This window comes from Gopherus evgoodei, chromosome 1 (assembly GCF_007399415.2).
Source record: "Gopherus evgoodei ecotype Sinaloan lineage chromosome 1, rGopEvg1_v1.p, whole genome shotgun sequence".
NCBI classification, from domain to species: domain Eukaryota; kingdom Metazoa; phylum Chordata; order Testudines; family Testudinidae; genus Gopherus; species Gopherus evgoodei.
The window spans coordinates 302,853,464-302,866,591 of record NC_044322.1 but is presented as its reverse complement, the minus strand read 5'-3'; the positions used below and the strand labels follow the sequence as shown (position 1 = coordinate 302,866,591).

Here is a 13,128-nt window from a genome sequence, read left to right as displayed (position 1 = left end):
AAAGTAAGCGTTTTTCCCTCTCTAGTTTGCTGCCTCTTCCTTGTCGTCATATTTAAACCAATGGTGGTGATAGCATCGCTCTAAGCCACAAGGTAAAGATGTTGCATCTGTGCATGTTTTGCATGGGGATGGCTAATCTGGCATGACATAGTATTACAAAAGAAGGCTCCAATTCAGGAAAATACTTAAGCACATGCTTAAAGTTATGCATATGTTTTAAGTGCTCCTTTGTACAGGAATGCTATTTTGAACTGGAGCCTAAATAAAGAACTTAAAACACTAGAACGTCACTAATTCACCCTAACAGGGAGACCCACTGCAAACGAGCAAGTGGTGGGGGTAGCCAATGGATATACACCATATTACCCCTTGTCTCTGACATTCAAAAGCAACATGAAATAGGCTTGGTTAATTTACTGGTCTATCAGTTTGCCATGAACGTTTAAACCGTAAGTGTCAAAGCTCTGCTTAAGGATGTTCCTGAGATCTGAGGGTTGGGTTACGCGATGACATGAGGTTCATCCAACTGGATTGCAGCACAGCATTATAATTTTGCTGCCCAGTGCTCTGCAAACCTTGAAAATCCCTTTCCAGTGTAGGTTTGCAGTGTACACCAGTGCAGAGTAGCAAGATTTCACTGTACATGTAAATACTTGTCTGTCGTGTAAAATATTCAGGTAACTATAAAAACAATAGGGAAAAATCTCTTATAACATACTTCCTACTTCTGATTGCAAGGTCGTGGATTAAAGGATATACAGTGAAATGGAAATTTCCTTCTGTATACTAGTGACTATACCCAGTAAAGAATGCTATGATTCTAAAATGATAAAATCAGGGTACGCACTTAAGGAATTATTGTAAGAGTTTAAAATGAGATTTTCTTTTAAAACACTCAACTTCTCTATGATTTTTCAAAGTTGAGATATGCTTAGTTGTTTTTTTTTTTTTTTTAATGTTAAGGAATGAGATGAAGTTTTGGAAGCAGAAATAATTTTGAGCAAGTTTTAAAAAAAATAAAGGGGTGTTTGTCTATAAAACTCGGCCCAATTTGGGCTGCTTTTTAATATTAAAATATAAGATTTAGGATTCGTAATACTCAGGCAATTTCTTATTGAGCTGCATAATGCAACATTGAGTTATTTATGTAATGCATATACTTTTTTTTGCTGTTAGTTATCCTTTGAAAGACTTATTAGTGCAAGAAGACAGCACACCCTGAGAATAAAAATCTCCAAAGTTTGACATCTTTAAATAAGCAACCAAATGTTATAAAGAACAAACCTCACTTACAGTTAGGAAACAATATTTACATTTAAGGTTGAAAAGCCAGGATGTAGGAAAATTTTGCTAATTTGGAAGGTGACCTTTAAGTGCACCAAAACCAAATAATTTGTAAGCCATGGCACAGGGCACATTCCTGCAAAAGTTGTCTGAATACTTCTTTAGTGGTTCTTGAAAGACAAACAAAGAAACCTGGAATGAAATCTTTATCCCCCTCCCAAATAAGATTGAAACTAACAAAGGAGTATAGCAGTGCTCTTTCAAAGCTTGCCATTAACAGGAGTGCTCTGCAGCACAGTTAATGAGATGTTTCAGAAAACAATCTGTTTTTAAGAATGTTTAGATCAAAAGTAATTTCCAATCTATGAAATGAAGTTGCTTTTCAATACCTTTCATTCACTAGCCAAGCTTTTTATGTTTGCATTATTTATTTCAATCAGATGTTCTCAATTTTCCTTTTTCTCTTTGGACCTACTTGACAAGGTTAGTAAGTAGTGACCAACGTTTTTTGCTTTGGAAGAATAAAACTAAGAGAAAGAGAGAGAGAAGGGGTGGAGGTGCGGGTGGGGTGGGGGAGGAGAAACATCTTTGCCTAAATGATTTGCAAGCATCTGTGCTTTAAGCTACTTTTTATGAACACTCTTAGTAATGACTCAAGGTAAAAAAGCAGAAAAGCATCCAATGTTAGGAAATTGCAATCCAATACCACGTAATTTAAACCTGCCATTGCTTCTCTTGTACTAAATGACATACAGATGGGTAGGCTCTGTTCCCTCTACTTTGGGAACACAATTGGACTTTTTTATGAGTGTATATATTGCTGACAAAAATATTTTTGTCAGGACTGTTTATTTCTAATTGTGCATATTATAATTACTTGAGTAGAGTTATTTTAGATGAAGTATTACATATGGTTAGTAAAGCTGTTTCCACATTCAGCACACTTGTACTAGGGTAATTTGTTTTGGTTTTATTCACCAAAGCAACCAGTGTTGGGTCCTGAAAAGTATAAATCTCAGATTGGCTTCCTCAAAAAAAAAATTTGTTTGAATTCTTCTCTAGAGTAATTACAGATTCTACATTATAAGAATGGTGTTTTTACAATAATGCCTTGAGACCATTTAGATTTTCTTTTTGTGTGTAGAACTAGGCATAGTCTAGGTTGGAATTTTCAAGGAAGTATGAGCCAGTTTTAATTGTAATTATTAATTAATACATCCCAGTTCTAATTTTTAAGACAACTTTATTTTTGAGGACTGCACAATTTTTAGAACAGTGAAATGACTTTTCTCTTAGGGCTGATATTTTGATCTGCTTTATAAGACATAGTCCCTAAGAATAATTCAACTGTGACAAAAATAAATAAACTGAAAATAAATGTAAGGATGGTGGAGAAATCAACCATATTGGAAGTATAATGATTTATAATATTTAAAACTTCTTAAAAGGTTGTGAATCATTGGATGCTGAATCGTGGCTAAACATCATATGCCCATTACCTTATGTCTACAATATAGATGTTTTGAAAAGAGCATTGCGTTTGAATTATTTTTTGCCAACTTTTTTTTTTTTTAAGTGGTAGGAAAATGTTACCTTCTCATGAATGACTGTGTAAAGGTTTAGGATGGTGCACAGAAGGCTTTGGCTGTAGCACATTGTCACTGCTCCAGTGGAATCACCTGGCTTTTGAGCAACATTCTTTTAAAACTTGGATTTGAAGAAATAATCAGCTGCAGTTCAGTTGAGACATTCTATTGCATTAGGGACTGGTCTGGTCATTGACAAGTGAATGCAGAAGCTTTGCTGTGGCCGTCAGCCAAAGCAATTATTCAGGATTTGAGCTAAAAAGACTCCTTCTCTCGTATCCTCTCCCTTTTTCAGGGTCATGTAGGGATAAAAAGAACTGCAAGGTGGTCTTTTCCCAGCAGGACCTGAGGAAGCGGCTGACACCTTTGCAGTACCATGTCACTCAGGAGAAAGGGACTGAAAGGTAAGGCAGGCTGAAGGAAGCACGTTCATGAAGAAATAGGCATCTTTCCTTCTCTTCTCCCCTTTCTGCTGTTTCCCCTCCAACTGCTTTCAAGAATTCTCCACTTGTTTACTAACTCCTATAAATTAACACCACTGAAAAGACAGGCATCTGCCGTGTGGTGGTCAAGGCAATAGAGTGTGTGTGTGTGTGTGTGTGTATATATATTAAATGAACACTAAGTGTCTTATAAAGTCACAGAGCTTATGTTTAGGGTCTGTTTTTAGTTTACTACAAAAAGTGTGGAAGTGATAGCGGTTTAGGTACATTTTTTGGAAGACATCACAGTGAGCAGAACCATGAGGAAAATGGCTCTGTGCCAGGAGACTGAAATTTTGAAGGTGGCTATTGTAAGTATAGACATTTTGGCTGCAAAAAGAAAGTAGCATAATTTAGTTCCTTTCCACCCCACTCCAATTTCTTTTTGAAGCGCATGTGGAGAAGGTATTTATTGGCTCATTTGTGGTAGGAATGTCAAAAATTTTCAATAACTGCCCTCACATGGCTTTAGTCCCTGGAAGCTAGCCCTAAATCCTGGATGGAAATAAAAGTGCTCACTTCCAAACTGTTCATAGTGAATAGTCTCTCTCAGCTGATTCCAGCATGAAGGCAACTTGCCAAAGTCTAACCATTTTGTTGTCTAATTTATACCGTGGAGCTTGGCATAAGGCCCTAGCTTACCTCTGATCCAAATGTATTAATGATGTAACTGCTTGTTTTCATTCATGACCTGAAAGGGCTCTTTACCACACATGGGGTCCTAGTTAATAGGCAACACTCTTCCTACCAGAGTATACTGTTTGCTGAATGTAATGAATGGTTATCACTGGCACAACCCCACCCCCCACAAATGAGCTGGCAGTGGGACCTGAGCCTCCACTTATGAGACCTTCTTCCACCCCAATCACTTACTGTTGTGTATATGATTAGCAAAATGATTTAATGCACACAAACAATTGGAGAGTAGGTCATTCTTAAAAATCCCGTTTATAGAAAAAAATTGGACCTCATAAAAAGGGTGAAAGGATAATAAAAACAAGCTGCTGAGCACATAGGCTTTTTGTTGGACTAGCACAGCTGATTTGTATTAGATGAATGACCTCCGAGCCCTTAAGTTTGTTAACTTAGAAAAATATTCTCTTAAAACTGTAATATTCCTTTTCGACTAAAAATATAAGGCTCATGCAGCTTGAAATGATGGACCAGTTGTTTCATTTTCTGCTAAGATACTAATGATACTCTAGTCTAACACACGGGCAGCCCATCCTGTGCTAACAAACCAACAGTGTCATTTACCCACTAAACTAGTGCTTTATTTGTTGTTGAACATTTTAGATCATTGTTAAAAAATTGTTTGAAGACTAAAGCTAGAGAAATGTTCAAGATTAATTGAATTTTAAACAAAGATTGTTTAAAAATTACTAATTTTAGGACGTTGCCAAACAATTTTAAACAGCGATTGGTTTTTGTGCTCTTATCTTTGACGTTGTGTGAGGTTTTGCTTCCTTCTGAACGGTATGTAACTGTTAAGGCAAATTAATGAAGATATTCATTTTTTCAGTTGATAAAGAATAACAGCTAACTCCTTGAGTTCAGCTTTTTGCACTCTAATATAGTGTTTAAAAACACTATTCCCTTACTGATTTTTAAAATAGCATTTTTGTTTTTCCAGCGCCTTTGAGGGAGAATACACACATCATAAAGCTTACGGGATATACAAATGTGTTGTCTGTGGAACTCCTTTATTCAAGTGAGTATTTTAAATATAATTATCAAGACTTCTTTCTGTATTAGATATTATGTTATGATCCACTGTAATCTCTCATGTTCCAGGCTTTACAGTAGCTTTGTAAGAAAATTTAAGAATTAACTTTCATTCAAACAAAAAAATAGCATAAAAAATTAAATAGAGTAATACAATAAACTGGAGACTAGTAGTATAAGTAACTTGACTGGGAAATGAGTTTTATAATACAGAGTCATGGACTTCGCTGGTGAGGTAACTTTAGAGTTATTTGAGTTCTTTATTTCAGCATTGGAGATTCAGATGTGGGTGTAAACCAATGATCCTCATTCTGCAGGCTTATGTAGGCCCCATGGAGGTAGTCTAACCATACTCTAGTCGGGTGTACATAAGAACATAAGAACATCCATGCTGGGTAAGAACAATGGTCCATCTTTCGATAGTGGCCAGTGCCAGAAGCTTCAGAAGGAGGGAACAGAACAGGGCAATTATCGAGTGGTCCAGTCCCAACTTTTAGCACTTTAGGGTCACCCAGAGCGTGGTGTTGCATTCCTGACAATCTTGGCTAATAGCCATTGATGGAGCTATCCTCCATGAACTTATCTAATTCCCATTTTTAACCCAGTTCTACTTTTGGCCTTCACAACATAACCTGGCAATGAGTTCCACAGGTTTTACTGTGTTATGTGAAGAAGTACTTCCTTATATTGTTTTTAATCTGCTGCCTATGCATTTCATTGGATGATCCCTGGTTCTTGTGTTATGTGACGGGGTAAATAACAGTTCCTTATTCACTTTCTCCGCACAGTCATGATTTTATAGACCTCTGTCATGTCCCCCTTAGTTGTCTCTTTTCCAAATTGAATAGTCCCATTCTTTTTAATCTCTCCTCCTACAGAAGCTGTTCCATATCTGCTAATCATTTTGGTTGCCTTTCTCTGTACATTTTTCAATTCTAATATATCATTTTTGAGATGAAGTGACCAGAATTGTATGCAGTATTCAACATGCCATTATATTTTCTGTCTTATCAATTTCTTTCATAATGTTTCCTAACATTCTGTTAGCTTTTTTGACAGCTGCTGCACATATGAGCAGATGTTTTTAGAAAACTAACCACGATGACTCTAAGATCGCTTTCTTGAGTGGTAATGGCTAATTTACACCCCATAGTTTTGTATGTGTAGCTGGGATTGTATTCTCCAGTGTGCATTACTTTGCATTTATGAACATTTAATTTCATCTGCCATTTTGTCACGCAGTTCTCCAATTTTGTGAAATCCTTTTAACTCTTTGCAGTCTGCTTTGGACTTAACTATCTTGAGTAATTTTGTATCTTCTGCAAAGATGCTACCTGTTTACTCCTTTTTCCAGACCACTTATGAATATTTTGAACAGTACTGGTCCCAGTGCAGATCCTTGGGGGACCCTGATCTTTACGTCTTTCCATTGTGAAAACTGACTATTTATTCCTACCCTTTGTTTCCTGTCTTTTAACTGGTTACTGATACATAACAGGACTTTTCTTCTGATTTCCTGACTGCCTACTTTGCTTAAGAGCCTTTAGTGAGGGACCTTGTCAAAGGTTTTCTGAAAATCCAAGTACACCCTGTATACTGCATGGCTCTTGTCCATATGCTTGTTGACCGCACTCAAAAAAGTCTAATAGATTGGTGAGGTGTGATTTTCCTTTATAAAAGCCATGTTGTCTTTTACCCAACATACTGTGTTCTTTTATGTGCCAGATAATCCTGTTCTTTACTATAGTTTAAACCAGTTTGCCTGGTACTGAAGTTAGGTTTACTGGTGTGTAATTGCCAGTGTTTAGGGCCTTTTTAAAAGATTAGCATTATATTGGCTATCTTCCAGTCATCTGGTGCAGAGATTGATTTAAGTGATAGATTATATACTACAGTTAATAGTTCTGTAATTTCATATTTGAGTTCCTTCACGACTCTTGGGTGAACACCATCTGTTTCTTGTGACTTATTACTATTTAATATGTTCCAAAACCACCTCTACTGACACCTCAATCTGGAACAGTTCCTCAGATTTGCCATCTAAAGAATGGCTCCGGTGTGGGAATCTCCCTCACATACTCTGCGGTGAAGACTGATGAAAAGAATCCATTTAGCTTCTTTGCAATGGCTTTATGTCTTCATTGAGAGCTCCTTAATCATCCAGTGGCCCCACTGATTGTTTGTTCTGTCTTCTGATGTACTTATGAAATTTTTTTGCATTAGCTTTTGTGTCTGTTGCTCGTTTCTTTTCAGATTCTTTTTTGACTGTCTAATTATAGTTTTACATTTGACTTGCCAGAATTTGTGCTTTCTGTTTTCCTCAGTAGATTTGACTTCAAAATTTTAAAAGATGTCTTTTTGTTTCTAACAGCCTCTTTTTTTACTGCGTTGTTTAGCCATGGTGGCAATTTTTTGGTCCTCTTACTTTTTTTTAATTGGACGTACATGTTTAGTTTGAGCCCATATTACTGTGTTTTTTTTTTAAATGTCCATGCTGCTTGCAGACATTTCACTCGTGACTACTCATTTGAATTTCTGTTTAACTAGCTTCCTCATTTTTTGTGTAGTTCCCCCTTTTGAAGTTAAATGCTATTGTGGAGGGATTTTTTGGTATTTCCTTCCCTACAACGAGGTTAAATTTAATTACATTATGGTCGCCTTTATCAAGCGATTCAGCTATATTCACCTCTTGGACCAGATCCTGTGTGCCTCTTAGCACTAAAACAAGAATTGCCACTTCCCTGGTGAGTTCTAGGACTAGCTGCTCCAAGAATCAGTCATTAATGGTGTCTAGAAATGTTGTCTCTGCATCCTGTCCTGAGGTAACATGTATCCCGTTGATATGGGGATAGCTGAAATCTCCCATTATTATTGGGCTTTCTGTTTTTGTAGACTCTCTAATCTCCCTGAATATTTCATACTCCCTATCACCATCCTGGTCAGGCGATTGGTAGTACATTCCTCTTTCTTTACTCTTATTATTCAAGCATGGAATTTCTATTGGTACATTTAGGTTTGTGGTTTTTTTTTTTTTAAAAATTCAAGATTTTTGCGATTTTTGACCTCTGCTTTCTTTCTCATATAGTGCCACTCTCTCAACATCATGACCCACTCAGTCATTCCTGTACATTTTGTAGCGTGATATTACTGTGTCTCATTATCATCATTCTACCTAGTTTCTGCAATGGCTATTTTATCAACGTCCTCATTTAATACCAGACACTCAAGTTCACCCATCGCAGTGCTCAGACTTCTAGCATTTGTATTCACGCACTTATAAAATTAGTTAATATTTAGTTGTCTGCCTTCATTTGATGTAATTGAATGGGACTTTTTTTTCACTTGATTGTTTCTCTTCAGTTCCTGCCTGTACTTTATCAATTTCTATCCTCTCCTCTTTACTAGGATATGGAGTGTCCCCTTTAATAAAGCTTCCCCAGAGGACTGTCTCTGTCCAAATTGTGTGCTCCTCTGAACTTATTGGCTTAAAAACTCCTCTGTTCTTTTTAATTTCACATGCCAGCAGTCTGGTTCTGTTTTGATTTTAGGTGGAGTCCATCCTTCCTGTGTAGGCTTTTCCTTTTCCAAAAGGTTACCCAAGTAGTTCACAGAGAGACAAAATAGTTGGTTTTCTTATGAAAATTCAGTAAGCATATATAATTTTCCCTTTAATATCTGTTATTCCACATGAAGAGCTGAATTAGATGTTTCAGCCAAGATTTTTCAAAAGCAGGCTGATAACTTGAAACTAAACCTCTTTTAAATGTACTAGGAGAAAATATCCTACAAAACAGAGCAGTAGAAGCATAACTGATTAAATGGTGTTAATTACTCTTTTTCTTTAAATATTTTTCACTTTTATTTAGGCACTTTCCTTTTTTACTATAATTTCTTCACTCTGACTTCTTCTGCCCTGTTTTGTCTCAAGTCTAACCTGGTCTTTCCCTTAAATAGCAACATCTGCTTTTACATTCTCACTCTGTAGAGCATATGGAAGACAGCAGGTCAGGACAGGGCTCTTATCTCTGACTAGGCTGGGGAAAGGAGATCAGTAGAATGATATATGCATGAGACATCCCTAAAACCTATTTAAAAGTGTTGGGGGCTGGGTCAAGAAGGAAGTAAGAGCAGAAAATAGGAAGACTGGCATTTGAAAGTGTCCTAAGATCAGTAGTAAGCAAAATTGTTTGGAAGGGTGTATGTGCACTCTTTCAAACCCCATGTTCAGACTGTCACTTATGGGGGAAGTTTTCAGGATATAGGATAGAACAAATTCCACTTTAAGACTTACTTATGACTTTCTCAGATGAGAAGTGTTGACTAAGTCTGCTCTTATGATACTACCTTGGTATTTTTAGTTGAAGTAAAGATAATAAGTTGAATTCAGTTTCTATAGCCATGTGTAAATTTCCGTCTTCCCTGCATATAGTAATACACAGTATTTCTGCGAATTAGGTCATTGTGTCCATTGTATGTTTACATGCTGTATTGCCAGGGGAAGTGTTGAAAATATTCATGCAATCCATGTTCTTCTTCAATATTTTGCATTTCATGTTAGGGCAACCGTGTGTCCCTGAAAATGGGAATGACCCTGTTTTCAAAGCCTCTTCTAGAATCTCTGTTGGTTTTATGAAAAGGGGTGATTTTATCTCACTTCTTGTAAACCCCATCCAACTATAGAAGCCTGCTAAATGTGCCTCGGGGACTGCAATCCCTTGGGCTGGTCTTATGAAGTATTATGTTTTACATGATGACACTGTGCCCTTCCATCCACCATTATAAGACTTCTGTCCAGGTCTTCAAGCTGTCCTTCCACATACACAGAGTCAAATCCACTCGGTGGCACTGAAGAAGAGGAAGAGGCAATGCTTGGCCAAGGAGAGGGGGAAGGAGGAGTGGGCACCCCCTGCCTGCAGCTGCAAAACCCCTGGTGTGTCTATCTCTTTGAGCTCCTCCAAAGTGATCTTTGGTGTGCCTGTCATGATTAGTATTCAAGCTTTTCAGGCCAGATCCTCAGCTAGTGCAGATCACTGTAATGCCATTGACTTCAATGGAGCTATGTTCATTTATACCAACTGGGTATCTGGATGTCTGGCATACCATACAGTGATTGTGCAGGGTATATTGTAAAATATTTATTTATAACATTTGAAGTGATGTTAAAAGTAAAATGGGATTATTCTTGCCTATTATCAAAGCACCTGAAAGGTGCTCAGATAAGTGATGGTCAGGTATAAAAACCTATGTCGACATCTATGTCGTCATGCTGAGGAATACAAAAGCAAATATTTTACAGCATGACTCAGCAACTTATCTGTTGTAATCATCAGTTTCAGAGGCAAAATAGCAAGGAATAGTGAGTTCCTCGACTAGAAGATATACTATATGTTGAATGAATTAAAATTGATGACTAGGAAAAGATAGTGTTTTCAGCCCCAAAAGTTGAAAATAGGTAGCAATGGTAGCAACAGTATATAGCTAGGAGAATACAAAATCTATGCTATTCAATAAATGTCCCCATACAGAGGCTAAATCGCCAATATCGTCTCTTAGGAGAGAAGTACTAGTGAAAAGAAGAAACTCCATAATGCTAACTGAAAATTTAGGTAAATAGGATTTTTTTTTTTTCAGATCTTCATCTGAAACCCACATGTTTCCATTTGGCTCCTGCTGGGTGCCCATTAATTTTTCCTCTGCATCATTGTAATCTGTAAATATATATGTTTGAACTATGGACCCGTTAGTTTAGCCAGGAAGGAGATTGAAGCTTCAGTATTAATATATTAACAAGCTTCAACTTTTAGCATGTCTGATTTACGCTGTTTCATTACCATGTGACATGCAAGGTCAGGGAACACATGAATTTTATGTCCCAGATGAAAGACTTATTTTTTTGCTACATGCTTAAGATAGAATTCTATCTTTATCAGTAGAAGAGATAAAAAGAAACCATTAAAACTCAACATCTCTCTTCATTTAAACTGCTGATACCACCATGAGTTTATGGAGAGTGTGCTTTAACTTTTTCGATAGTCAGAAGGTGTCTCAAACTTAAAAAACAATGTCATTCCTTTAAATCCAATTGTTCCGTCACTGAACTTCATTGTAGCTTCACTCCACACATTCTCCCACATTGGAATACAGCTAAGGAAAGTGATATGTTAAACACACAATGAACAAGTCTCAGGAGCTCACTTTTGTAAACCTCTGCCTTTAATATCTTCTGGGCCACACTTGCTTATTGTAATCTTTTGCTGTGACATGTCTATTTAGTTTGTAGGATCTTTGGGATCTGTCACTTCATGGCAGTTCACAGAAACTAGTAACACCTGTACCATTAAATGACCCTAGAAATGATAAATAACAAATCTAATCTGCTATTTGTTTTCTAAAGACCCAGAATTTTAAGTGTTTTATTCTTGGCTTGATTTTTTTCAAGGCATTTTCCTTTTACCATGCAAAAATAGCTTTTTCTCAGCAACCATGGCAGAAGGAGTTTAGAATGATCGGTATCTTTCCTCAAAGACATACAACTGGAATTTGCACTCTGAAGTCACTTCCACAGAAGAAAATCTATAATGAATTATTTATTAAACATCAGCATTGTGCTTGATACAAGAAGTAAAAGAATAGACAGCCTATGCAAGAGAGACATAGTACAGATAAGATGCACTGGGAGGCCCAAGGAATTGCTAGTTTTTTTCCTTTAATATTATTGTTGTCTAAACTTCCAGTTCTGAGGTACAAGAAAAGTCACCAAGTCTTAATAAATTAGCCACTCCTTCACTGCTACCTTTACTGGCTTCTGAAAGGAATTCTCTTTGGTAAGAGTGTCAGCTAATCCACTCCCATGTGGTGAAAGAAAGAGTAATGTATTTATTTATTCATTTTATATATTTATTTGACTTGTGTGGCACTTTTATCTATGCTTCTGGCACCTCTCGACATTTTCAAAGCAAACCATTAGAGAAGTTAAATGCATTAATGCAGTATTTCAAGTCATTTAGCAGAGTCTTTCACAAAAATCCCATAGAACTCCACCCAGCCATATCCATAGCACAAGACCCATCTAAATCAGCTCTTAATCACCTAATTTCTATCATGCCATCTATAAGTGCCTAATCTCCCTAATTGCTTACAAAGAAAGGTGTGCGCTGCAAAGCATCCAGAAGGTTAACATATCCAGACTTGGGAAGCACAACCCTTCTGCTTACTTCCCCCAATGCACTAACTTTATAATGGTCTTACCTAGATTAACCCTCACCCAGCTCACTCCTAGTGCTTTTGGAAAGGTACTAAATTATTTGTTCCACTTTCCAGTCAGGTCTGATGTGATGGAAATAGAGCTAGCATTAGCAGATGGTTTATATTTCCTCACCAAGTTTCGTAATGGTCTCATATGCACTCTGAACAGGAGAGGGTGATAAAACCAACTCCAGTAGTAACACTATCTGAGAGAGCTCTTGGAGTGGACAAGCGATTGCCTCAGAATGGATAGGAGTAAACCAGAACCATTTAGCAACCCCATCCATTCCTATGAAGTGACAAGTATCCCAACAAATCTTCTTCTTTGACTGTATCAAAGGTAGCTGCCAAATCTTATAAAATCAGCTCACATAAAGTAGCCTTCTCCATTGCTAGGAGAAAATCGGCAGTCACTGTTACCAGTATGGTTTCCACTCCAATCCCAGCTCTATAACCTGAGCGGCGAGACTCAAGGGAATCTGAGAATCAGGGGCGGTTCTATGTATTTTGCCGCCCCAAGCACGGCAGTCAGGTGGCTTTCGACAGCATGCTTGTGGGAGGTCCGCTGGTAACGCGGATTTGGCGGTGCGCCTGTGGGAGGTCTGCCGGTCCTGTGCTTTCAATGTACTGCTACCTAAACCGCGGGACTGGTGGACCTCCTGCAGGCATGCCATCGAAGGCAGCCTGACTGCTGCCCTCACGGCGACCGGCAGGCCGCCCCCTGCAGCTTGCCGCCCCAGGCACACGCTTGGTGCGCTGGTGCCTGGAGCCACTCCTGCTGAGGATGCCAGAAATTGCCAGAGTTG

The 13,128-nt window shown here is 37.7% G+C and overlaps 1 protein-coding gene across 8 annotated transcripts in view; it reads left to right on the top strand.

Annotated features, from left to right (window-relative positions):
• MSRB3 (methionine sulfoxide reductase B3) overlaps positions 1-13,128 on the top strand; it is a 146,057-nt gene that overhangs the window by 53,478 nt on the left and 79,451 nt on the right. For all 8 annotated transcript variants that reach the window (XM_030548812.1, XM_030548811.1, XM_030548816.1 and 5 more), the window contains 2 exons: positions 3,166-3,274; positions 4,986-5,063. In XM_030548812.1, coding sequence (XP_030404672.1) covers positions 3,166-3,274; positions 4,986-5,063 — 187 coding nt within the window. The remainder of the gene's footprint in view (positions 1-3,165; positions 3,275-4,985; positions 5,064-13,128) is intronic.